General features: G+C 54.0%; 1 protein-coding gene across 2 annotated transcripts; it reads left to right on the top strand.

The window, feature by feature from the left end:
• Window positions 1-4: 4 nt before the first annotated feature.
• LOC140106306 (uncharacterized) lies at window positions 5-22,535 on the top strand. Of its 2 annotated transcripts, XM_072130690.1 has the most exons (5): window positions 8-202; window positions 4,691-4,793; window positions 11,771-11,914; window positions 14,574-14,697; window positions 20,429-22,535. In XM_072130690.1, exons 1-5 carry the CDS (start codon window positions 186-188, stop codon window positions 21,472-21,474), a joined length of 1,434 nt encoding a protein of 477 aa, XP_071986791.1. In that variant the 5' UTR covers window positions 8-185; the 3' UTR covers window positions 21,475-22,535. The 2 variants fall into 2 exon arrangements, with proteins under 2 accessions (XP_071986792.1, XP_071986791.1); XM_072130691.1 differs by lacking the exon at window positions 11,771-11,914 and having other exon boundaries at window positions 5-202.
• Window positions 22,536-27,988: the final 5,453 nt, after the last annotated feature.

Genomic DNA, 27,988 nt, shown 5'->3' with positions numbered 1-27,988 from the left:
CCTCATACACCTGACAGCGGGTCCCGGCGGGAGGCGCGCGCACGCGCAGCAGCAGCTCTCGGGGCCGCGCACGCCGCTGGTCCCTCCTTCGCTCGCTCCTCGTTCACACTACACAAAGGCTGCAGATCGTGAGCGGCGGAGGTGAGTGATGGCTCCTGAGCATCCCGGCAGCCGGAGGTCCCTGGATGGAGCATGCACTCAGGTAAGTGCCCTCACCTCCTCCTGCATGTGCTCCAGTACCCCAGGACCGAGCCCCAGTACTGACCCAATGGTTCCCATCGCCCAGGACCGAGCCCCAGTACTGACCCAATGGTTCCCAGGACCGAGCCCCAGTACTGACCCAATGGTTCCCATCACCCAGGACCGAGCCCCAGTACTGACCCAATGGTTCCCAGGACCGAGCCCCAGTACTGACCCAATGGTTCCCATCACCCAGGACCGAACCTCAGTACTGACCCAATGGTTCCCATCACCCAGGACCGAGCCCCAGCACTGACCCAATGGTTCCCATCACCCAGGACCGAGCCCCAGCACTGACCCAATGGTTCCCATCACCCAGGACCGAGCCTCAGTACTGACCCAATGGTTCCCATCACCCAGGACCGAGCCCCAGTACTGACCCAATGGTTCCCATCACCCAAGACCGAGCCTCAGTACTGACCCAATGGTTCCCATCACCCAGGACCGAGCCCCAGTACTGACCCAATGGTTCCCATCACCCAGGACCAAGCCTCAGTACTGACCCAATGGTTCCCATCACCCAGGACCGAGCCCCAGTTCTGACCCAATGGTTCCCATCACCCAGGACCGAGACCCAGTACTGACCCAATGGTTCCCATCACCCAGTACAGAGCCTCAGTACTGACCCAATGGTTCCCAGGACCGAGCCCCAGTACTGACCCAATGGTTCCCATCACCCAGGACCGAGCCCCAGTACTGACCCAATGGTTCCCATCACCCAGGACCGAGCCCCAGTACTGACCCAATGGTTCCCATCACCCAGGACCGAGCCCCAGTACTGACCCAATGGTTCCCATCACCCAGGACCGAGCCCCAGTTCTGACCCAATGGTTCCCATCACCCAGGACCAAGCCTCAGTACTGACCCAATGGTTCCCATCACCCAGGACCGAGCCCCAGTACTGACCCAATGGTTCCCAGGACCGAGCCCCAGTACTGACCCAATGGTTCCCATCGCCCAGAACCGAGCCCCAGTACTGACCCAATGGTTCCCAGGACCGAGCCCCAGTACTGACCCAATGGTTCCCATCACCCAGGACCGAGCCCCAGTACTGACCCAATGGTTCCCATCACCCAGGACCGAGCCCCAGTACTGACCCAATGGTACCCAGGACCGAGCCTCAGTACTGACCCAATGGTTCCCATCAACCAGGACCGAGCCCCAGTACTGACCCAATGGTTCCCATCACCCAGGACCGAGCCTCAGTACTGACCCAATGGTTCCCATCACCCAGGACCGAGCCCCAGTACTGACCCAATGGTTTCCATCACCCAGGACCGAGCCTCAGTACTGACCCAATGGTTGCCATCACCCAGGACCGAGCCCCAGTACTGACCCAATGGTTCCCATCACCCAGGACCGAGCCCCAGCACTGACCCAATGGTTCCCATCACCCAGGACCGAGCCTCAGTACTGTCCCAATGGTTCCCATCACCCAGGACCGAGCCCCAGTACTGACCCAATGGTTCCCATCGCCCAGGACCGAGCCTCAGTACTGACCCAATGGTTCCCATCACCCAGGACCGAACCTCAGTACTGACCCAATGGTTCCCATCACCCAGGACCGAGCCCCAGCACTGACCCAATGGTTCCCATCACCCAGGACCGAGCCCCAGCACTGACCCAATGGTTCCCATCACCCAGGACCGAGCCTCAGTACTGACCCAATGGTTCCCATCACCCAGGACCGAGCCCCAGTACTGACCCAATGGTTCCCATCACCCAAGACCGAGCCTCAGTACTGACCCAATGGTTCCCATCACCCAGGACCGAGCCCCAGTACTGACCCAATGGTTCCCATCACCCAGGACCAAGCCTCAGTACTGACCCAATGGTTCCCATCACCCAGGACCGAGCCCCAGTTCTGACCCAATGGTTCCCATCACCCAGGACCGAGCCCCAGTACTGACCCAATGGTTCCCATCACCCAGTACAGAGCCTCAGTACTGACCCAATGGTTCCCAGGACCGAGCCCCAGTACTGACCCAATGGTTCCCATCACCCAGGACCGAGCCCCAGTACTGACCCAATGGTTCCCATCACCCAGGACCGAGCCCCAGTACTGACCCAATGGTTCCCATCACCCAGGACCGAGCCCCAGTTCTGACCCAATGGTTCCCATCACCCAGGACCAAGCCTCAGTACTGTCCCAATGGTTCCCGTCGCCCTGCACGAAACATCGGAAAGTCATTGGATATTATATTATATCTCAGTCATGTAAAACGCGAATGGTTATAAGAGCGCAGCGTGGAGGGGTTCTGGTATCCCTATGATTCTGGGCCACCTCAGGCTATACACCTGCTACATACATTGGACCCTGGCAAATCCGTCATCATGGGAAAGGGCTGATTACACCTGCTACATATATTGGACCCTGGCAGCTCCGTCATCATGGGAAAGGGCTACTTACACCTGCTACATATATTGGACCCTGGCAGCTCCGTCATCATGGGAAAGGGCTGCTTACACCTTCTACATAAATTGGACCCTGGCAGCTCCGTCATCATGGGACAGGGCTGCTTACATCTGCTACATACCCTGGCAGCTCCGTCATCATGGGACAGGGCTGCTTACACCTGCTACATACCCTGGCAGCTCCGTCATCATGGGACAGGGCTGCTTACATCTGTTACATACCCTGGCAGCTCCGTCATCATGGGACAGGGCTGCTTACACCTGCTACATACCCTGGCAGCTCCGTCATCATGGGACAGGGCTGCTTACACCTGCTACATACCCTGGCAGCTCCGTCATCATGGGACAGGGCTGCTTACACCTGCTACATACCCTGGCAGCTCCGTCATCATGGGACAGGGCTGCTTACATCTGCTACATACCCTGGCAGCTCCGTCATCATGGGACAGGGCTGCTTACACCTGATACATACCCTGGCAGCTCCGTCATCATGGGACAGGGCTGCTTACACCTGCTACATACCCTGGCAGCTCCATCATCATGGGACAGGGCTGCTTACACCTGCTACATATATTGGACCCTGGCAGCTCCGTCATCATGGGAAAGGGCTGCTTACACCTTCTACATACATTGGACCCTGGCAGCTCCGTCATCATGGGACAGGGCTGCTTACATCTGCTACATACCCTGGCAGCTCCGTCATCATGGGACAGGGCTGCTTACACCTGCTACATACCCTGGCAGCTCCGTCATCATGGGACAGGGCTGCTTACATCTGCTACATACCCTGGCAGCTCCGTCATCATGGGACAGGGCTGCTTACACCTGCTACATACCCTGGCAGCTCCGTCATCATGGGACAGGGCTGCTTACACCTGCTACATACCCTGGCAGCTCCGTCATCATGGGACAGGGCTGCTTACACCTGCTACATACCCTGGCAGCTCCGTCATCATGGGACAGGGCTGCTTACATCTGCTACATACCCTGGCAGCTCCGTCATCATGGGACAGGGCTGCTTACACCTGATACATACCCTGGCAGCTCCGTCATCATGGGACAGGGCTGCTTACACCTGCTACATACCCTGGCAGCTCCATCATCATGGGACAGGGCTGCTTACACCTGCTACATATATTGGACCCTGGCAGCTCTGTCATCATGGGACAGGGCTGCTTACACCTGCTACATACATTAGACCCTGGCAGCTCCATCATCATGGGACAGGGCTGCTTACACCTGCTACATACCCTGGCAGCTCCGTCATCATGGGAAAGGGCTGCTTACACCTGCTACATATATTGGACCCTGGCAGCTCTGTCATCATGGGAAAGTGCTGCTTACACCTGCTACATATATTGGACCCTGGCAGCTCCATCATCATGGGAAAGGGTTGCTTACACCTGCTACATATATTGGACCCTGGCAGCTCTGTCATCATGGGAAAGTGCTGCTTACACCTGCTACATATATTGGACCCTGGCAGCTCCATCATCATGGGACAGGGCTGCTTACACCTGCTACGGTTGATGGAAGATGCGTCCATTCTGCCTTCTATCAATCTGCTGCTTTAGGTCCTTTAAAGGTCCTGAAATGGCTCTTTTGTACCTTTGTGCTGAGAACTAGAGGACTAGGAGGATTTGATGGGTGAAGCTCCTTCTATGTATAACATTTGGTGGGTGGCATTGGGCCCTCTAGCAGGTTTGGGTTCTGGGCTCCCGCTGCTATGATAATCCAGGGGCAGAAGGAGTCACCAGGCCCCTCAGCCTCCGACACGTGGGGCCCTGATCCCAGAGGCCTGACACTGCCCCTCTGTGGATAACTAATACCCCAGTATGTCCAACCCCTCGGGGTGCAGACCTCCTGGGCCGCGCTCTACAGGCAGGTGAGGATTTCCGTATTGTGGACGATTATCGGAAAACTCCTTTCCTTTCCACTGATGGGCGACTCCTGATCCTCTCATCCTTGTCGTAGCATTCGCTGAGAATTAATTATTTTACCTTTCTTTGTGACTTTATGATGTTTTTTTCTTTAGTGACTCCAGAATGGAGCGGCCGTTGTGTGCCGAGGAGGGAGAGCAACCGTCCGGAAGGATCTTTAACCTCACGGTGGAAATAATCCGCCTTCTGACCGGAGAGGTGCGTTACATCTTGTGCAGCCACGTTTCTGGTGATCCACTATTTTGGAGAATGTATGGGGGGGGTTGCACCTGACTGCCGGCATACAAGGTGTGACATGCACAGACCTCTTGGGCGAGGAGGAGGTGGCGCACAGCTGTAGAGGAGGAGGTGGCGCACAGTTGTAGAGGAGGAGGTGGCGCACAGCTGTGGAGGAGGAGGTGGCGAGGAGCTGTGGAGGAGGAGGTGGCGAGGAGCTGTGGAGGAGGAGGTGGCGCGGAGCTGTGGAGGAGGAGGTGGCGAGGAGCTGTGGAGGAGGAAGTGGCGTGGAGCTGTAGAGGAGGAGGTGGCGCACAGCTGTGGAGGAGGAGGTGGCGAGGAGTTGTGGAGGAGGAGGTGGCGAGGAGCTGTGGAGGAGGAGGTGGCGCGGAGCTGTGGAGGAGGAGGTGGCGCGGAGCTGTGGAGGAGGAGGTGGCGGGGAGCTGTGGAGGAGGAGGTGGCGCACAGCTGTGGAGGAGGAGGTGGCGAGGAGCTGTGGAGGAAGAGGTGGCGAGGAGCTGTGGAGGAGGAGGTGGCGCGGAGCTGTGGAGGAGGAAGTGGCGCGGAGCTGTGGAGGAGGAAGTGGCGCGGAGCTGTGGAGGAGGAGGTGGCGCGGAGCTGTGGAGGAGGAGGTGGCGCGGAGCTGTGGAGGAGGAGGTGGCGCGGAGCTGTGGAGGAGGAGGTGGCGCGGAGGAGTCGCAGAGCTGTGGAGGAGGAGGAGGTGGCGCAGAGCCACTACACCTCCCCATCCTGCATGGACCTCTGCACATCCCCAACCTGCATGGACCTCTGCACCTCCCCATCCTGCATGGACCTCTGCACCTCCCCATCCTGCATGGACCTCTGCACCTCCCCATCCTGCATGGACCTCTACACCTCCCCATCATGCATGGACCTCTACACCTCCCCATCCTCCATGGACCTCTGCACCTCCCCATCCTGCATGGACCTCTGCACCTCCCCATCCTGCATGGACCTCTGCACCTCCCCATCCTGCATGGACCTCTGCACCTCCCCATCCTGCATGGACCTCTGCACCTCCCCATCCTGCATGGACCTCTGCACCTCCCCATCCTGCATGGACCTCTGCACCTCCCCATCCTGCATGGACCTCTGCACCTCCCCATCCTGCATGGACCTCTGCACCTCCCCATCCTGCATGGACCTCTGCACCTCCCCATCCTCCATGGACCTCTGCACCTCCCCATCCTCCATGGACCTCTGCACCTCCCCATCCTCCATGGACCTCTGCACCTCCCCATCCTCCATGGACCTCTGCACCTCCCCATCCTCCATGGACCTCTGCACCTCCCCATCCTCCATGGACCTCTGCACCTCCCCATCCTCCATGGACCTCTGCACCTCCCCATCCTCCATGGACCTCTGCACCTCCCCATCCTGCATGGACCTCTGCACCTCCCCATCCTGCATGGACCTCTGCACCTCCCCATCCTCCATGGACCTCTGCACCTCCCCATCCTGCATGGACCTCTGCACCTCCCCATCCTGCATGGACCTCTGCACCTCCCCATCCTCCATGGAGGCTGCTGTGATTTCATGTCATCATTGTATGTATTGAGTCAGCCACCAATTGTACAATTACTCCCACTTATAAAGATGAGAGGCCTCCAACTGACATCATAGGTAGAACCTCAACTATGAGTGGGGCACATTTACTTACCTGGTCCTGTCACGACCCCCGATCCGGACTGTCCGTCACGATTCACTAAGATTGTGCGCCCGATATCCTGCATGTGTTGCTTCCCCGCTCAGGTCCCAGGAGTTCCCCTTTTTCCTCCTGGTGCATGTAAGTGCATTGTCTGTGTATAATGCGCTGTGCGGGGAGTCACTAAGATCCTGCACCCGATATCCTGCATGTGTCACTTCCCCGCTCAGGTCCCAGGAGTTCACCTTCTTCCTTGTGCATGTAAGTGCATTGTCCGTGTATAATGTGCTGTGCGGGGAGTCACTAAGATCCTGCACCCGATATCCTGCATGTGTTGCTTCCCCGCTCAGGTCCCCGGAGTTCACCTTCTTCTTCCCAGTGCATGTAAGTGCATTGTCCGTGTATAATGCGCTGTGCGGGGAGTCATTAAGATCCTGCCCCCGATATCCTGCATGTGTCGCTTCCCCGCTCAGGTCCCCGGAGTTCACCTTCTTCTTCCTGGTGCATGTAAGTGCATTGTCCGTGTATAATTAGCTGTGCGGGGAGTCACTAAGATCCTGCACCCGATATCCTGCATGTGTCGCTTCCCCGCTCAGGTCCCAGGAGTTCACCTTCTTCCTGGTGCATGTAAGTGCATTGTCCGTGTATAATGCACTGTGCGGGGAGTCACTAAAATCCTGCACCCGATATCCTGCATGTGTCGCTTCCCCACTCAGGTCCCCGGAGTTCACCTTCTTCTTCCTGGTGCATGTAAGTGCATTGTCCGTGTATAATACGCTGTGCGGGGAGTCACTAAGATCCTTCACCCGATATCCTGCATGTGTCGCTTCCCCGCTCAGGTCCCCGGAGTTCACCTTCTTCTTCCTGGTGCATGTAAGTGCATTGTCCGTGTATAATGCGCTGTGCAGGGAGTCACTAAGATCCTGAGCCCGATATCCTGCATGTGTCACTTCCCCACTCAGGTCCCCAGAGTTCACCTTCTTCCTGGTGCATGTAAGTGCATTGTCCGTGTATAATGCGCTGTGCAGGGAGTCACTAAGATCCTGCGCCTGATATCCTGCATGTGTCGCTTCCCCGCTCAGGTCCCCGGAGTTCACCTTCTTCTTCCTGGTGCATGTAAGTGCATTGTCCGTGTATAATGTGCTGTGCGGGGAGTCACTAAGATCCTGCACCTGATATCCTGCATGTGTCGCTTCCCCGCTCAGGTCCCTGGAGTTCACCTTCTTCTTCCTGGTGCATGTAAGTGCATTGTCCGTGTATAATGCGCTGTGCGGGGAGTCACTAAGATCCTGCACCTGATATCCTGCATGTGTCGCTTCCCCGCTCAGGTCCCTGGAGTTCACCTTCTTCTTCCTGGTGCATGTAAGTGCATTGTCCGTGTATAATGCGCTGTGCGGGGAGTCACTAAGATCCTGCACCCGATATCCTGCATGTGTCGCTTCCCCGCTCAGGTCCCTGGAGTTCACCTTCTTCCTGGTGCATGTAAGTGCATTGTCCGTGTATAATGCGCTGTGCGGTGAGTAACTAAGATCCTGCGCCTGATATCCTGCATGTGTCGCTTCCCCGCTCAGGTCCCCGGAGTTCACCTTCTTCTTCCTGGTGCATGTAAGTGCATTGTCCATGTATAATGTGCTGTGCGGGGAGTCACTAAGATCGTGCGCCTGATATCCTGCATGTGTCGCTTCCCCGCTCAGGTCCCAGGAGTTCACCTTCTTCTTCCTGGTGCATGTAAGTGCATTGTCCGTGTATAATGCGCTGTGCGGTGAGTCACTAAGATCCTGTGCCCGATATCCTGCATGTGTCGCTTCCCCGCTCAGGTCCCCGGAGTTCACCTTCTTCTTCCTGGTGTATGTGAGTGTATAAATTTTAAATCCCGTGCTTAGTCTGAACCAGTCGGGTTGTCCGCCGGACATGCCACCCGATTTCTGTTGTGCCAAAATCGGATCGCGTGCATCAAAAACCCTGTTAAATGAGGCGCAAATCGGAAATAGTCAGGACATGCGGTCCGTGGACCCTTAGTAAATGTGCCCCAATGTGACAAATCAAGAAAATAATAATATCTGTTTTTTAAAGAATTTACTTGCAAATTGTGGTGGAAAATTATATATATACTCGAATATAAGTGCTTAAAACCCAAACTCGGCTTATATTTAAATAAAAGAAAAAGCAGTACTCACCTTTCTGACGCCCCCCGCAGGTCCTCTTCTTTCTTCTGGCAGCAGCAGGACCATGCACACTATATCCTCAGCCGTCGCAGTGACATCATATTGTGTGCGCTGCCAGAGCACAGGAAGAAAGAAGGAAGGGGCTGGTTGGATGGCTATATACTACTGGGTGGGGGCTGGCTGGATGGCTATATACTACTGGGGGGTTGTCTGGGTGGCTATATACTACCGGGGGGGGGCTGGCTGGATGGCTATATACTACTGGGGGATGCTGGCTGACTGGATGGCTAAATACTACTGGGGGGACTGGATGGCTAAATACTACTGGGGGGTGCTGGCTGGCTAAATATTACTGAGGGGGCTGGATGGTTGGATGGCTTACTACTACTGGGGGGCTTGCTGGATGGCTAAATACAACTGGGGCGGGCTGGCTGGCTAAATACTACTGGGGGGGGCTTGCTGGATGGCTAAATACTACTGGGGGCGGGCTGGATGGCTAAATACTACTGGGGGGGGCTTGCTGGATGGCTAAATACTACTGGGGGTGGGCTGGCTGGCTAAATACTACTGAGGGGGCTGGCTGGCTAAATACTACTGAGGGGGCTTGCTGGATGGCTAAATACTAATGGGGGTCTTGCTGGATGGCTAAATACTACTGGGGGGGGGGGCTGGCTGGGTGGCGATATACTACGGGGGGGGGGCTGGATGGCTAAATACTACTGAGGGGACTGGCTGGCTAAATACTACTGGGGGGCTTGCTGGATGGCTAAATACCACTGGGGGTTGGGCTAGATGGCTAAATACTACTGGGGGTGCTTGCTGAATGGCTAAATACTACTGGGGGCGGGCTGGCTGGCTAAATACTACTGAGACGGCTGGCTGGCTTAATACTACTGAGGGGGCTGGCTGGCTAAATACTAATGGGGGGCTGGCTGGATGGCTTAATACTACTGGGGGGGGGGCTGGCTGGATGGCTAAATACTACTGAGGGGGATGGATGGCTAAATACTACTGGGGGGACTTGCTGGATGGCTAAATACTACTGGGGGGCTGGCTTGATGGCTAAATACTACTGAGGGGGCTGGATGGCTAAATACTATGGAGGGGGCTGGCTGGCTAAATACTACTGGGGGGGGCTGGCTGGATGGCCATATACTACTGGTGGGGCTGGCTGGCGATATACTACGGAGGCCGGCTTGCTGGCAATATACTACGGGGATGGCTGGCTGGATGGCGATATACTACTGGGGGGCTGGCTGGATGGCTAAATACTACTGGATGGCTGCATACTGGGGGGGGGGTTGGCTAAATACTGGGGTGGGATGGCTGGATGGCTAAATACTACTGGGGGGGCTGGCTGGCTAAATACTACTGGGGGGGGGCTGGATGGATAAATACTGGGGGGGCTGGATGGCGATATACTACGGGGGGGCTGGATGGCTATATAATACTGGGGAGGGCTGAGTAAATACTTCTGGGGGGGCTGGCTAAATACTTCTGGGGGGGCTGGCTGGATGGATGGCTAACTACTACTGGGATGGCTGACTGGATGGCTAAATACTGGGGGTCTGGATGGCGATATACTACGGGGGGGCTGGCTGGACGTCTGTGTACCGGGGGGGGGCGTTGGATGTCTGTGTAACGGGGGCCGGGCTGGATGGCTGTGTGTACTGGGGGCTGGATGGCGGTGTATCGGGGGCCTGGCTGGATGGCTGTATCGGGGGCCTGGCTGGATGGCTGGATGGTGGTGTATCGGGGGCCGGGCTGGATGGCTGTGTATCTGGAGGCTGGGCTGGATGGCAGTGCACTGGGGGCCGGGCTGGATGGCTGTGTATCGGGGGGCGGGCTGGATGGCTGTGTACCGGGGGGCGGGCTGGATGGCTGTGTACCGGGGGGCTGGGCTGGATGGCTGCGTACCAGGGGGCTGGGCTGGATGGCTGTGCACCGGGGGGGGGGGGCTGGATGTCTGTGTAACGGGGGCCGGGCTGGATGCCGGTGTACTGGGGGCTGGATGGCTGTGTACCGGGGGGCCGGGCTGGATGGCTGTGTATCGGGGGCCGGGCTGGATGGCTGTGTATCGGGGGCCGGGCTGGATGGCTGTGTATCGGGGGCCGGGCTGGATGGCTGTGTATTGGGGGCCGGGCTGGATGGCGGTGTACCGTGGGCCAGGCTGGATGGCGGTGTATTGGGGGCCGGGCTGTATGGCTGTGTATTGGGGGCCGGGCTGTATGGCTGTGTACTGGCGGCCGGGCTGGATGGCGGTGTATCGGGGGCCGGGCTGGATGGCGGTGTATCGGGGGCCGGGCTGGATGGCGGTGTATCGGGGGCCGGGCTGGATGGCGGTGTACCGTGGGGGGGGGGGGAAGGGGGCGGATGGCTTTTTTGTAAATCTTGCCCTTGCTGATGGAGGTTTGCACTGAGAATCTCACCATACGTGGCCCCTTCATTCTTCCATGTGAACGGATTGGTTGTCCTGGTCCCTTTGAAGAGAAACAGCCCCTTGTCGTTGCCCCCTGATGTTGCCCCCAATGATGCTGCGCAGTAGGTCTGGTGTTCTTTGGATGCAACTCAGCATTCAATCACAGACGTTCTTCAGAGGGGCCGGATATGTACTAGCAGGGGCCACTGGCGGGGTAGTGTGGTACTGACTGTAGCCTCTGTTATGGTGGTCCCAGCTTCCTGCAGGTAAGTCACTAGCCCCCCCCCCCCCCCCCCCATGGGGTTCTGGGATCATTTTGACCCCATGGGGTGAGATCTTGTGTGGAGCCCCTGATGGAGGGAGATAATCAGTGGTCTTCCTTGTATGTCTTCTACTTACTAGTTATTGCTCCCACCGTAGGTGACAGATACTTATTTTCTGCCATAATTTGTAAATTCTTTAAAAATAAGACAATGTGATTTCCTGAATTTGTTCTACCTTTGATTTTAATGCCTCTCTCCTCTTATAAGGGGTAGAACCTGCACACTGGACATGGGGTCCATTTTGGGAACATGTCACTCATTGTATTTGTGGTTCCCTATAAATGGGACGTTGTCCCTGCGGGGGATGTGCAGTCTGGTGGGGACCAGGTGTAAAGTGTTTTACTATTGGCTGATAATATAGAAGACGCGTTTCTTATGGCTTATAGGAATATACGGTGGTCAAGAAACGCAGAGACCTCATGGATAACACGACGGACATTGTGGATGCTCCACCATCTCTACACGAGGGAGAACGCGACAAAGAGATCCTAGAGCTCACCTACAAGATCATTCAGCTGCTGACTGGAGAGGTGAGAGGAAAATCCCTGGGTGAGAGGACAATCCCTGGGTGAGAGGACAATCCCTGGGTGAGAGGACAATCCCTGGGTGAGAGGACAATCCCCCGGTGAGAGGACAATCCACCGGTAAGAGGACAATCCACCGGTGAGAGGACAATCCCTGGGTGAGAGGACAATCCCTGGGTGAGAGGACAATCCCTGGGTGAGAGGACAATCCCTGGGTGAGAGGACAATCCCTGGGTGAGAGGACAATCCCTGGGTGAGAGGACAATCCCTGGGTGAGAGGACAATCCACCGATGAGAGGACAATCCACCGGTGAGAGTACAATCCACCAGTGAGAGGACAATCCCTGGGTGAGAGGACAATCCCTGGGTGAGAGGACAATCCCTGGGTGAGAGGACAATCCCTGGGTGAGAAGACAATCCCTGGGTGAGAGGACAATCCCTGGGTGAGAGTACAATCCACCAGTGAGAGGACAATCCACCGGTGAGAGGACAATCCCTCGGTGAGAGGACAATCCCTCGGTGAGAGGACAATCCCTCGGTGAGAGTACAATCCCTCGGTGAGAGTACAATCCACCGGTGAGAGGACAATCCACCGGTGAGAGGACAATCCCTCGGTGAGAGGACAATCCCTCGGTGAGAGGACAATCCACCGGTGAGAGGACAATCCACCGGTGAGAGGACAATCCACCGGTGAGAGGACAATCCACCGGTGAGAGGACAATCCACAGGTGAGAGGAGAATCCCTCGGTGAGAGGACAATCCCTCGGTGAGAGGGCAATCCACCGGTGAGAGGGCAATCCACCGGTGAGAGGGCAATCCACCGGTGAGAGGGCAATCCACCGGTGAGAGGACAATCCCTCGGTGAGAGGACAATCCCTCGGTGAGAGTACAATCCACCGGTGAGAGGACAATCCACCGGTGAGAGGACAATCCCTCGGTGAGAGGACAATCCCTCGGTGAGAGGACAATCCACCGGTGAGAGGACAATCCACCGGTGAGAGGACAATCCACCGGTGAGAGGACAATCCACAGGTGAGAGGAGAATCCCTCGGTGAGAGGACAATCCCTGGGTGAGAGGACAATCCCTGGGTGAGAGGACAATCCCTGGGTGAGAGGACAATCCCTGGGTGAGAAGACAATCCCTGGGTGAGAGGACAATCCCTGGGTGAGAGTACAATCCACCAGTGAGAGGACAATCCACCGGTGAGAGGACAATCCCTCGGTGAGAGGACAATCCCTCGGTGAGAGGACAATCCCTCGGTGAGAGTACAATCCCTCGGTGAGAGTACAATCCACCGGTGAGAGGACAATCCACCGGTGAGAGGACAATCCCTCGGTGAGAGGACAATCCCTCGGTGAGAGGACAATCCACCGGTGAGAGGACAATCCACCGGTGAGAGGACAATCCACCGGTGAGAGGACAATCCACCGGTGAGAGGACAATCCACAGGTGAGAGGAGAATCCCTCGGTGAGAGGACAATCCCTCGGTGAGAGGGCAATCCACCGGTGAGAGGGCAATCCACCGGTGAGAGGGCAATCCACCGGTGAGAGGGCAATCCACCGGTGAGAGGACAATCCCTCGGTGAGAGGACAATCCCTCGGTGAGAGTACAATCCACCGGTGAGAGGACAATCCACCGGTGAGAGGACAATCCCTCGGTGAGAGGACAATCCCTCGGTGAGAGGACAATCCACCGGTGAGAGGACAATCCACCGGTGAGAGGACAATCCACCGGTGAGAGGACAATCCACAGGTGAGAGGAGAATCCCTCGGTGAGAGGACAATCCCTCGGTGAGAGGGCAATCCACCGGTGAGAGGGCAATCCACCGGTGAGAGGGCAATCCACCGGTGAGAGGGCAATCCACCGGTGAGAGGACAATCCCTCGGTGAGAGGACAATCCCTCGGTGAGAGGACAATCCACCGGTGAGAGGACAATCCACCGGTGAGAGGACAATCCCTCGGTGAGAGGACAATCCCTCGGTGAGAGGACAATCCCTCGGTGAGAGGACAATCCACCGGTGAGAGGACATTCCCTCGGTGAGAGGACAATCCACCGGTGAGAGGACAATCCACCGGTGAGAGGACAATCCACCGGTGAGAGGACAATCCACCGGTGAGAGGACAATCCACCGGTGAGAGGACAATCCCTCGGTGAGAGGACAATCCACCGGTGAGAGGACAATCCACCGGTGAGAGGACAATCCACCGGTGAGAGGACAATCCACCGGTGAGAGGACAATCCCTCGGTGAGAGGACAATCCCTCGGTGAGAGGACAATCCCTCGGTGAGAGGACAATCCACCGGTGAGAGGACAATCCACCGGTGAGAGGACAATCCACCGGTGAGAGGAGAATCCCTCGGTGAGAGGACAATCCCTCGGTGAGAGGACAATCCCTCGGTGAGAGGACAATCCACCGGTGAGAGGACATTCCCTCGGTGAGAGGACATTCCCTCGGTGAGAGGACAATCCACCGGTGAGAGGACAATCCACCGGTGAGAGGACATTCCCTCGGTGAGAGGACAATCCCTCGTTGAGAGGACAATCCCTCGGTGAGAGGACAATCCACCGGTGAGAGGATAATCCCTCGGTGAGAGGACAATCCCTTGGTGAGAGGACAATCCGTCTGCTCCCATCAGTCATCACTTCTTGAGTTCTCTTCCAGGTCCCTGTGAGGAGCGGAGATGTAGCCGTCTACTTTACTGCAGAGGAGTGGGAGTATTACAACGAGCATGAAGATCTTTATAAGAGCCCAGCGATGGTGTCCCCAAGGTCTCTCCGATTACAGCGTAGGTGCCATGTTGCATTGGTAGGTTGTATGGGGGGGGGGGGGAGACCTCCGCTTGGACCTGAGCTTTATCATTGCAATTGTTTTATAATTTTTGTTTGTCAGAAAGTTTCTTGAAGGTGGAAATGGTCAGATCAATCCCCGGGTGTAAAGGGAACCGTCCCCACACGAATCACTTCTAAACTACCAAATGTTCCTTGTAGGGGCTGCTGAATGTTTCCTGCACTCGTCTGTATAAAGGGCCAGCGCTTCTTTAATCCAGAGAAATAGTCACATTCACAGACGCTACAGACGCCAGTCAGGGTGGGGGGTTTCGGTCGGCCCCTCGTCAGGTAACCCCCAACTCCTGACCACCATGGAGCTCTGCCTCCTCTATCTTCATCGCTCCCCCCCCCCCCTCCTCACACGCATGCGCAGCACCTGTCACCTCCCCTCGGGTCCTGCGCGTACTCACTGCTCATGTGCTGCTTTTGATCCACTTTGGCACCACTTTTACATTCAGCAGCGCATGTGAGGTGCATCCAGTGGTTTATAAGCTTCGTGTGGGGACGGGTTCCCTTTAAGGCTTTCAATAACCTCACCAGTGTCTCCGTAATGTTTCCATTTTCTTTTATTGTTGTTAAGTTGCGATGGGTCTAAAACCGGTTTTTGGTAATGACATTTTTAGTGATTTTATGATGATCTCTGGACATTTATCATTGTGTTCAGCCTCGTCATATTTCTGATAATAACATTCTCATCCGATCAGAAATACGTGTAATACATGACATGTCCAGGGAGGAATCAGTTCATGTGCGAATTTGATGGTAAAAGCTGCGCGCCATTTCTGAATTCATAAACCTTCCTCCGTGATTAATATATTATAAAGGCATAAACACAATACAAATCCATAGAAAGAAGAAATAAAGCGTCACATGCCAAGAAACCGGAACGCCGCGCAGTATATTCTATCGCACAAGTGGTCGCCTCTGTCTATAAACCACTTGGGGGACATTTATCAGGACTAAGCCCCAAAATAGTCACCAAAACCCCCAGTAATTGCGATCTACAAGCCAAGTGAAGGGGGTCCGCCAGTGGCAGCGCTCGTTACCTGAGAGAAAGTCCCCAAACTGCAGAGCAAGGAGGCGCAGGGAGGCCGGAGCCCCCCAATGTATGCGCAGGGAGGCCGGAGCCCCCCGATGTATGCGCAGGGAGGCCGGAGCCCCCCGATGTATGCGCAGGGAGGCCGGAGCCCCCCGATGTATGCGCAGGGAGGCCGGAGCCCCCCGATGTATGCGCAGGGAGGCCGGAGCCCCCCGATGTATGCGCAGGGAGGCCGGAGCCCCCCGATGTATGCGCAGGGAGGCCGGTCGAACAAAAACCCCACGGATTCGGAAAAACCGCCGCATTTTTTTAAAAAAATGTGTTGCGGAGCTTGCACTTACCTTCACTCAGCCCGGCTCGGTGAACTCCAGTGCTCTTCAGCGCAGCAGCGACATCTGGTGGACGGCGGAGGAACTACCTTAGTGAATCCCGGCCGGACCCGAATCCAGCGCAGAGAACGCACCGCTGGATGGCGAATGGACCGGGTAAGTAAATCTGCCCCATCGCACTTCATAGAGACGGAATATAATATTCCTGCCGTGTTCTGGAAATCAGGAACAAAATTCCAAATGCAGTGAAAATGATGAAAAACGCCTTTGTGCCGCATTCTTGTGGGGTTCGATTTGACGTCTCTCACCATGCGCCCCACATGACGCGTCTGCTTTATTCTCTGGGTCGGTGCGATCTCGGGGGGGATAACACATTATTCAGGTTTATAATGTTTTCAGACATTTACACAAATTAAAACCGTCTTCTGGCGCTAGTAACGTTTTCATACCTCGGTGCCCGGAGCTGTGGGCGGTGTCATTTTTTGCGACTTTTGATGACATTTTTAGGACTGTACGGCCTTTTGTTCACTTTTTATAGAATTTTTAATATTTTTTAAAATGGCAAAAAATGCCATTTTAGACTTTGGGCGCTATTTTCCGTTACGGGGTTAAACGCAGTGAAAAACCGTTATGAAATTTTGATGGATCGGACATTTTCGGACGCGGCGATACCTGATGTGTTTATGATTTTTACTGTTTATTTATGTTTTTATCTGTTCTAGGGATTTTTATTTAATTTTTTTTTTAATTTTCACTTTCACTATTTTCCAGACTTACTTTAACCTTTGGTTGTCTGATCGATCCTATCCTACTACAGTATGGCAGTATATGGGGATTTACAATGTGCACATTGTAATGAGAGGGTTAAAACAAGCGTCGGGTTATGGCGACGGATTGCGGCTCCCCCATGATGTCACGGGGAGCGGCATCCTCGGCATCCATCTTTATGAAGCTTCCGGCGGCAATCAGCGCCATAGCACCGCAATATGCAGCCAAGACTTACCGGCTCTGGAGAGGGCTCAGCCCGTGCATCGGGATCCGACTCGCGCTGTACTACTACGACGCACGTCGGTAAGGGGGTAAAACTGAAGTCAAGCTCTCCCTGCCTTAGGACACCCCCTTTACTGTAATTGATGCTCCTGTGTCCAGAGTCATCATTGTTCTGATCTCCTGAAGTCCGGTCCATGATGTCAATCACATGGGAGGAGGAGCTCAGAGGCAGGAGAGCTGGACTTCAGTGTTACTCTCCTCCTCCATGACTTTATAAATTAGACTTACATCTCTCTTCAAAGTAGATTTTCTGGATGATGTCTCCACGCTGGGCCTTGAAAGATACTAGAAGGTGTTCAGCTGCCTGACAACTCACTGCTAGCGGTTTATTAGGTCAGTTTTTGGTTCCCTTTAAAGGTGAAAACTGGAAAGTAAAAGAACAAACACAGGAAATGTCCCTGAGGCGCCTTTTATGACCTCATGGGGGACATCTAACGTAAAAAACACACAAAATATGAATTAATATTTAAAAATAATTCCCAAATCTCCCCTTACACTATCAAAACCACCACCATAGCCACCCTGTATGCGGGGGGCTACACATGTTACAGACGGTCCCCTACTTAAGGACACCTGACCTTCAGGCGCCCCTAGTTACAGACGGACCCCTCTGTGACCTCTGGTGACCCCTCTGCCCCCTGTGACCTCTGGTGACCCCTGTGACCCCTCTGCCCCCTGCGACCTCTGGTGACCCCTCTGCCCCCTGCGACCTCTGGTGACCCCTATTCCCCCTGCGACCTCTGGTGACCCCTGTGACCTCTGGTGACCCCTGTGCCCCCTGGTGACCCCTCTGCCCCCTGCGACCTCTGGTGACCCCTCTTCCCCCTGTGACCTCTGGTGACCCCTCTGCCCCCTGTGACCTCTCTGCCCCCTGCGACCTCTGGTGACCCCTCTTCCCCCTGCGACCTCTGGTGCCCCCTGCGACCTCTGGTGACCCCTGTGACCTCTGGTGCCCCCTCTGCCCCCTGTGACCTCTGGTGACCTCTCTGCCCCCTGTGACCTCTGGTGACCTCTCTGGATGTTACTATAGTCCCAGGCTGCAGTGATTGGCTGTATGGTGTCTGTAATGAAGATTTATTCATAATCCTTGGTCCAATTACAGCAAAAAAATTGAAAATCCCATTGTCACTGGGGCCAAAAAAAAATGTTTGTCTGGAGCTACAATTATAAAATATACAGTTTTGACTTACACACAAATTCAAGTTAAGAACAAACTGATGGCCCATATCGTGTATGTAACCCGGGGGCTGTCACACACTAGGGAATTCATTTAATGGTAATTTTATCCATTTTTTATTACTTTACCCCCCCCCCTAAAAAAAAATCCTTTTAACATTATTTGATTTTTTGTCTATGTGTTACGAAAAAAACCTGCCACTTTAACCCCTTCCCGACACGTGACATAATACTACGTCACACGTCGCATGCAAGTGCCTGGAGAGATCACGGGCCGAGCCCCCCCCATGGCCGGTGACAGGACGCAGCAAAGGCTTACCGGTAACACCCACAGTGCCAGCATCGATCCCGGGTGTTAACCCGTCCAAAACCATGGCGGCGCATGGGCGAAGATCATCACTCCCCGTGACTCGCTTTAACCCATTCATTACAATGTGCAATTAGCAGGATTAGGAAATCCCCATAAACTGCCCCAAATACTGTTGTTTTTCACTGCGTTTAACCCTGTAACAGAAAATAGCGGAAATCTGACTTTTTCTGCCATTTTGAAAAATCTTAAAAATTAAATAAAAAGTGATCAAAAGGTCGTACAGTCCTAAAAATAGAAGCATCAAAAGTCGCAAAAAATGACCCCACCCACAGCACCGGGCACCGAAGTGTGAAAAAGTTATCAGCGCCAGAAGACGGCAAAATAAAAAAAATTGTACAGGAGGTTTTAATTCTTGTGAATGTAAGAAAACATTATAAAACCTGTAAATGTGTCATCCCCCCCCCCCCCCCGCGTGATCGCACCGACCCAGAGAATAAAGCAGACGCGTCATGTGGGCGCACGGTGAGAGACGTAATATCCAAGCCCACAAGAACACGGCACAAATGCGTTTTTTCATCATTTTCCCTGCATGTGGAATTACCAGTACACGGCAGGAATATCATACACTATCTCTATGAAGTGCAATGTGTCGCACAGCTCTGTACACAGAAGACAAGCCCCCGCGCTGCTCTGTACACGGAAAACAAGCCCCCGCGCTGCTCTGTACACGGAAAACAAGCCCCCGCACAGCTCTGTACACGGAAAACAAGCCCCCGCACAGCTCTGTACACGGAAAACAAGCCCCCGCACAGCTCTGTACACGGAAAACAAGCCCCCGCACAGCTCTGTACACGGAAAACAAGCCCCCGCACAGCTCTGTACACGGAAAACAAGCCCCCGCACAGCTCTGTACACGGAAAACAAGCCCCCGCACAGCTCTGTACACGGAAAACAAGCCCCCGCACAGCTCTGTACACGGAAAACAAGCCCCCGCACAGCTCTGTACCCGGAAAACAAGCCCCCGCACAGCTCTGTACCCGGAAAACAAGCCCCCGCACAGCTCTGTACCCGGAAAACAAGCCCCCGCACAGCTCTGTACCCGGAAAACAAGCCCCCGCACAGCTCTGTACCCGGAAAACAAGCCCCCGCACAGCTCTGTACACGGAAAACAAGCCCCGCACAGCTCTGTACACAGAAAACAAGCCCCCGCACAGCTCTGTACACAGAAAACAAGCCCCCGCACAGCTCTGTACACAGAAAACAAGCCCCCGTACAGCTCTGTACACAGAAAACAAGCCCCCGCACAGCTCTGTACACAGAAAACAAGCCCCCGTACAGCTCTGTACACAGAAAACAAGCCCCCGCACAGCTCTGTACATGGGAGAATAAAAAAGTTATAGATTTTTGAACGTGGGGAGTGAAAAATGAAAACGCTAAATGAAAAAGAGCTGCGGCTGGAAGGGGTTAAGATATTTCACCCAAAAAACTGAGGTCATTACTCCAATACATATGAAAAATCGCTTAAAAAATGTCCTTGTATCTGTCAAAAGTGTAGAAATGATTCTGCTATAAAATGTCCAGAAAGCAAAGGGTTTGTATCGGGTTATTTCTCGTCCGTATGATGTAGGATAATAACGTGATGGATGGGGCCTCCACCCGCCTTGCTCCACCTGCTGCATTTCTGTAGTTCTGAGTGATCCGGTGCTCGGGGACAGATGGTTCTGTGGATATCGAGCGCTCAATTACCCAAAAGTCTAAAATGAAATTCCCCTTTCTGTTTCCAGGTCGCTCTGCGGTCAAGGATACGGCTCCTGGAAAGCCACCAACGCCAAAGGTGACAATACGCAAGAAACGGAAGTATGTAAGGAGGAAGGGCAAGGCACCGGCTGCCCGCGGGAAGAAGAATGGACTGGATGAGGAGTGGCGTCTACAGGATGAATACGGATCTGATGCCAAACACATGGCGGCAAATAGCGACGATGAGGAACGTGCCGACACCTCGTTTGTTGTGAAATGTAGAGAGTGTGGTCGTATGTGCCAGAACAAGGCCGCCTACATCTCCCACCAAAAGACCCACACCCGGGTGTTCAGGTGTAACATCTGTGGAAGCTTCTTCCCTCACAAGCTCCTTCTGCTCCAGCACCAAAGGGCCCACATTGAATCCAAGCCGTTCTCCTGTCTGGATTGTGGGAAGAGATTTCCCCGTCTTGTTAATCTGGAAACGCATCGACGAGTCCACAGCGGAGAGAAGCCTTTCCACTGCTCTGAATGTGGGAAAGGGTTTTCGTGTGAGGCAAACCTTGTCAAACACCACAGGATCCACACGGGGGAGAAGCCGTTCACCTGTAGCGAATGTGGAAAGGCCTTTGTGAAGAGCTCCCATCTGTCTCGTCATAAGCGCATCCACACCGGGGAGAAACCCTACGTGTGCACCCAATGTGGCAAATGCTTCACCAACAAGGAGAACCTGGTCACCCATCGGAGGTTTCACACAGGAGAGAAGCCCTTTCCATGTGCCGAATGTGGAAAAAGCTTCAAGTTCAAGTCCCACCTCCTTGTCCACCAAAGAACGCACACCGGGGAGAGGCCGTTTACATGTACTTACTGTGAGCGAAGCTTTATCGAGAGGTCACATCTCGTCAAACACCAGCGCTGCCACACCGGGGAGAGGCCGTATCTGTGCAAACACTGCGGGAAAAGCTTCGGCCGCAGCTCGCATTGTGTAAACCATGAGAAGACGCATGTGCGGGAGAAAAAGTTTCCATGTCCAGATTGTGGCAAATGCTTTGGACTGAAGAGTCAGCTGAGGAAACATTGGAAATCCCATTGAGGAAATCAATTAGTGGAGGCGCGAACGGGGCGACGGCTCGATCCAAATATGTGAAAAAAAGTCATTTCTTAGCCTTAGGGGGTAAAGTAGTGATGGGAGACTAAATCTATTCTGTGTAGTGTCAGAGGTGAAATGTGTTAGTATAGTGAGTACCCAAGGCGTGGTCAGTGCCGTGGGGGGGGGGGGTAATTTATTGTCTGAAATATATCTTCAAGCTGTCCCTTGGATGTAAAGCTGACCTCACACTATAGACACAACTGTTACATGGTGCCAGGCCCCTGGTCTCCGCTACGTGCGCCATCCGTATCTTCAGCCCAAATCTCTGGCACATTTCTCTATTATTTTCCCACAAACAAAAATTATTCCCTATCCACGGGGATAGAACCTAACTTGCTGATCAGTTGAGGTCTCAGCGGTTAGACCCCCACAGATCCCGAAAACGAGGTCCATCAGACTAATGGAGCAGACGTCTCTATGGAGATCAGTGATCGTCAGCTCCATAGAGATTAGTAGAGCAGAACGGTCACACGTGGACATCTGCTCCATTAGTCTGACGGAGCCACGAGGGGTCCGACGCAGGTACGTGGGATCTCATTGGACCCCTCATTTTCATGATCTGTGGGGGTCTTAGTACCGAGACCCCCACTGATCAGCAGGTTGGGCGCTATCCCGTGGCAGGGGCCTAACGTTTGTTTGTAGCAATTCCCTTTGACGTGGATTTGTAGCCTTTTTCTCACCGGTGATGTAACATTTACGTCCAGTATTATCCGGCATTTACTTTCCCTTTAATATTAAAATAAATGCATAAAAAATTTACTGCAGAAAAGTGACCGGATTTTTTTTTAAAATTATTATTTATAAACTTTATACATTTTTTTTCACATAGACTGCGAGAAACACGAGTAAAATGATCACAATACAAAGTCATTTCCCACACCAGGAGCTACTTCTGACTTCCCGCAGTGCGGAGCGGCCCATGAAGTTAATGTCAGATTAAGACGATACAAAAACATTTTTTTCTTGTAATTTTCATGCACGATTAAAACCTAGAAAAAACTTTATTTGTTATCTCTGTGTTTGTACCGACGCAAAACTGAAATGGGAAAAGTTATTTGGACGGAGCAAAGTAAAGAAATGGCTGAAAGGTGACGGTGATTACAGATGATTGTGGATATTGTGTCCCCAGCTCCTCCTCATATTACTGCCCCCTCTTATATTGTGTCCCCAGCTCCTCCTCATATTACTGCCCCTCTTATATTGTGTCCCCATCTCCTCCTCATATTACTGCCCCTCTTATATTGTGTCCCCAGCTGCTCCTCATATTACTGCCCCTCTTATATTGTGTCCCCAGCTCCTCCTCATATTACTGCCCCCTCTTATATTGTGTCCCCAGCTCCTCCTCATATTACTGCCCCTCTTATATTGTGTCCCCAGCTCCTCCTCATATTACTGCCCCCTCTTATATTGTGTCCCCAGCTCCTCCTCATATTACTGCCCCTCTTATATTGTGTCCCCAGCTCCTCCTCATATTACTGCCCCCTCTTATATTGTGTCCCCAGCTCCTCCTCATATTACTGCCCCCTCTTATATTGTGTCCCCAGCTCATCCTCATATTACTGCCCCTCTTATATTGTGTCCCCAGCTCCTCCTCATATTACTGCCCCTCTTATATTGTGTCCCCAGCTCCTCCTCATATTACTGCCCCCTCTTATATTGTGTCCCCAGCTCCTCCACATATTACTGCCCCCTCTTATATTGTGTCCCCAGCTCCTCCACATATTACTGCCCCCTCTTATATTGTGTCCCCAGCTCCTCCTCATATTACTGCCCCTCTTATATTGTGTCCCCAGCTCCTCCTCATATTACTGCCCCTCTTATATTGTGTCCCCAGATCCTCCTCTTATTACTGCCCCCTCTTATGTTGTGTCCCCAGCTCCTCCTCATATTACTGCCCCCTCTTATATTGTGTCCCCAGCTCCTCCTCATATTACTGCCCCTCTTATATTGTGTCCCCAGCTCCTCCTCATATTAATGTCACCTCTTATATTGTGTCCCCAGCTCCTCCTCATATTACTGCCCCTCTTATATTGTGTCCCCAGCTCCTCCTCATATTAATGTCACCTCTTATATTGTGTCCCCAGCTCCTCTTCATATTACTGCCCCTCTTATTTTGTGTTCCCAGCTCCTCCTCATATTAATGCCCCCTCTTATATTGTGTCCCCAGCTCCTCCTCATATTACTGCCCCTCTTATATTGTGTCTCCAGCTCCTCCTCATATCAATGTCCCCTCTTATATTGTGTCCCCAGCTGCTCCTCATATTACTGCCCCCTCTTATATTGTGTCCCCAGCTGCTCCTCATATTACTGCCCCCTCTTATATTGTGTCCCCAGCTCCTCCTCATATTACTGCCCCTCTTATATTGTGTCCCCAGCTCCTCCTCATATTACTGCCCCTCTTATATTGTGTCCCCAGCTCCTCCTCATATTACTGCCCCTCTTATATTGTGTCCCCAGCTCCTCCTCATATTACTGCCCCCTCTTATATTGTGTCCCCAGCTCCTCCTCATATTACTGCCCCTCTTATATTGTGTCCCCAGCTCCTCCTCATATTACTGCCCCTCTTATATTGTGTCCCCAGCTCCTCCTCATATTACTGCCCCTCTTATATTGTGTCCCCAGCTCCTCCTCATATTACTGCCCCTCTTATATTGTGTCCCCAGCTCCTCCTCATATTACTGCCCCTCTTATATTGTGTCCCCAGCTCCTCCTCATATTACTGCCCCTCTTATATTGTGTCCCCAGCTCCTCCTCATATTACTGCCCCCTCTTATATTGTGTCCCCAGCTCCTCCTCATATTACTGCCCCCTCTTATATTGTGTCCCCAGCTCCTCCTCATATTACTGCCCCTCTTATATTGTGTCCCCAGCTCCTCCTCATATTACTGCCCCTCTTATATTGTGTCCCCAGCTCCTCCTCATATTACTGCCCCTCTTATATTGTGTCCCCAGCTCCTCCTCATATTACTGCCCCCTCTTATATTGTGTCCCCAGCTCCTCCTCATATTACTGCCCCCTCTTATATTGTGTCCCCAGCTCCTCCTCATATTAATGCCCCTCTTACACTGGGGATCATTTACTAAGGGCCCAATTCGCGTTTTCCTGGCGTGTTACCCGAATATTTCGATTTGCAACGATTTCCCCTGAATTGCCCCGGGATTTTGGTGCACGCAATCGGATTGTGGCTCATCGGAGCCGGCATGCACGCGACGGAAATCAGGGGCGTGGCCGAGCGAAAACCCGATGGATTCGGAAAACCGTCGCATTTTAAAAAAAAAAATGCGTCGCGAAAATTGCACTTACCTTCACTCAGCCCGGCTCGGTGTATTCCAGTGCGTTCCAATGCTCTTCAGCGCAGCAGCGCCACCTGGTAAACGTCAGAGGAACTGCCTTAATAAATCCCGGCCGGACCCGAATGGCGCCACCAGGTGGCGTTGCTGTGCTTAAAAGCATCGGAACGCGCTGGAGTTCACCGGAATCGGGCCCTTAGTAAATGACCCCCAATGACTTTCCCCCAGTCCTCAGCGTCCACTCCCTGCACCTCCTGCAGAATATCCGTCTGTCCCCCAGTCCTCAGCGTCCACTCCCTGCACCTCCTGCAGAATATCCGTCTGTCCCCCAGTCCTCAGCGTCCACTCCCTGCACCTCCTGCAGAATATCCGTCTGTCCCCCAGTCCTCAGCGTCCACTCCCTGCACCTCCTGCAGAATATCCGTCTGTCCCCCAGTCCTCAGCGTCCACTCCCTGCACCTCCTGCAGAATATCCGTCTGTCCCCCAGTCCTCAGCGTCCGCTCCCTGCACCTCCTGCAGAATATCCGTCTGTCCCCCAGTCCTCAGCGTCCGCTCCCTGCACCTCCTGCAGAATATCCGTCTGTCCCCCAGTCCTCAGCGTCCGCTCCCTGCACCTCCTGCAGAATATCCGTCTGTCCCCCAGTCCTCAGCGTCCGCTCCCTGCACCTCCTGCAGAATATCCGTCTGTCCCCCAGTCCTCAGCGTCCACTCCCTGCACCTCCTGCAGAATATCCGTCTGTCCCCCAGTCCTCAGCGTCCACTCCCTGCACCTCCTGCAGAATATCCGTCTGTCCCCCAGTCCTCAGCGTCCACTCCCTGCACCTCCTGCAGAATATCCATCTGTCCCCCAGTCCTCAGCGTCCACTCCCTGCACCTCCTGCAGAATATCCGTCTGTCCCCCAGTCCTCAGCGTCCACTCCCTGCACCTCCTGCAGAATATCCGTCTGTCCCCCAGTCCTCAGCGTCCACTCCCTGCACCTCCTGCAGAATATCCGTCTGTCCCCCAGTCCTCAGCGTCCACTCCCTGCACCTCCTGCAGAATATCCGTCTGTCCCCCAGTCCTCAGCGTCCACTCCCTGCACCTCCTGCAGAATATCCGTCTGTCCCCCAGTCCTAAGCGCCCACTCCCTGCACCTCCTGCAGAATATCCGTCTGTCCCCCAGTCCTCAGCGTCCACTCCCTGCACCTCCTGCAGAATATCCGTCTGTCCCCCAGTCCTCAGCGTCCACTCCCTGCACCTCCTGCAGAATATCCGTCTGTCCCCCAGTCCTAAGCGCCCACTCCCTGCACCTCCTGCAGAATATCCGTCTGTCCCCCAGTCCTCAGCGTCCACTCCCTGCACCTCCTGCAGAATATCCGTCTGTCCCCCAGTCCTCAGCGTCCACTCCCTGCACCTCCTGCAGGATATCCGTCAGTCCCCCAGTCCTCAGCGTCCACTCCCTGCACCTCCTGCAGAATATCCGTCTGTCCCCCAGTCCTCAGCGTCCGCTCCCTGCACCTCCTGCAGAATATCCATCTGTCCCCCAGTCCTCAGCGTCCACTCCCTGCACCTCCTGCAGAATATCCGTCTGTCCCCCAGTCCTCAGCGTCCACTCCCTGCACCTCCTGCAGAATATCCGTCTGTCCCCCAGTCCTCAGCGTCCACTCCCTGCACCTCCTGCAGAATATCCGTCTGTCCCCCAGTCCTCAGCGTCCACTCCCTGCACCTCCTGCAGGATATCCGTCTGTCCCCCAGTCCTCAGCGTCCGCTCCCTGCACCTCCTGCAGAATATCCGCCTGTCCCCCAGTCCTCAGCGTCCACTCCCTGCACCTCCTGCAGAATATCCGTCTGTCCCTGATGGTCCCTGGAGAGAAGCGGCTTCTGTGCTGCCCTCCTGGACACCAGGCCTTGCTCCAGGAGTCTCCGCAGTGTCACAGTGCGTGCAGATGCCTCACACCTGCTGCTGCCATTCCTGAGCTCTGCATTCCAGTATATAATGTCCTCCCCACAGCCCCCAGTATATAATGTCCTCCCCACAGCCCCAGTATATAATGTCCTCCCCACAGCCTCCAGTATATAATGTCCTCCCCACAGCCCCAGTATATAATGTCCTCCCACAGCCCCCAGTATATAATGTCCTCCCACAGCCCCCGGTATATAATGTCCCCAGTATATAATGTCCCCAGTATATAATGTCCCCAGTATATAATGTCCTCCCACAGCCTCCAGTATATGTTCTCCCACAGCCCCAGTATATAATGTCCCCCCACAGCCCCAGTATATAATGTCCTCCCCACAGCCCCCAGTATATAATGTCCTCCCACAGCCTCCAGTATATAATGTCCTCCCACAGCCCCCAGTATATAATGTCCTTCCACAGCCTCCAGTATATAATGTCCTTCCACAGCCTCCAGTATATAATGTCCTCCCCACAGCCCACAGTATATAATGTCCTCCCACAGCCCCCAGTATATAGGTTCCTCTCACAGCCCCCAGTATATAATGTCCCTGGTATATAATGTCCTCCCACAGCCCCCAGTATTAAATGTCCCCCACAGCCCCCGGTATATAATGCCCCCCACAGCCTCCAGTATATAATGTCCTCCCACAGCCCCCAGTATATAATGTCCTCCCCACAGCCCCCAGTATATAATGTCCTCCCACAGCCTCCAGTATATATTGTCCTCCCACAGCCTCCAGTATATGTCCTCCCCACAGCCTCCAGTATATAATGTCCTCCCCACAGCCCCAAGTATATAATGTCCTCCCCACAGCCCCAGTATATAATGTCCTCCCACAGCCCACAGTATATAATGTCCTCCCACAGCCCCCAGTATATAATATCCTCCCACAGCCCCCAGTATATAATGTCCCTGGTATATAATATCCTCCCACAGCCCCCAGTATATAATATCCTCCCCACAGCCCCCAGTATATAATGTCCCCCCACAGCCCCAGTATATAATGTCCCCCCACAGCCCCCAGTATATAATGTCCTCCCACAGCCCCCAGTATATAATGTCCTCCCACAGCCCCCAGTATATAATGTCCTCCCACAGCCCCCAGTATATATTGTCCTCCCACAGCCCCCAGTATATAATGTCCTCCCCACAGCCCCAGTATATAATGTCCTCCCCACAGCCTCCAGTATATAATGTCCTCCCACAGCCCCCAGTATATAATGTC

Source organism: Engystomops pustulosus, chromosome 11 (genome assembly GCF_040894005.1).
Source record: "Engystomops pustulosus chromosome 11, aEngPut4.maternal, whole genome shotgun sequence".
Lineage (NCBI taxonomy): Eukaryota > Metazoa > Chordata > Amphibia > Anura > Leptodactylidae > Engystomops > Engystomops pustulosus.
Note: the sequence above shows the minus strand (reverse complement) of the source record. Positions and strands in the feature narration are given on the sequence as shown.

What these genes read in the sequence shown, in the direction of transcription:
- LOC140106306 (XM_072130690.1), top strand. An exon ending in TCCGCCTTCTGACCGGAGAG is followed by an intron (nt 4,794 to 11,770) that starts GTGCGTTACATC and finishes TATGGCTTATAG; the next exon opens with GAATATACGGTGGTCAAGAA. An exon ending in AAGGTCTCTCCGATTACAGC is followed by an intron (nt 14,698 to 20,428) that starts GTAGGTGCCATG and finishes TTCTGTTTCCAG; the next exon opens with GTCGCTCTGCGGTCAAGGAT.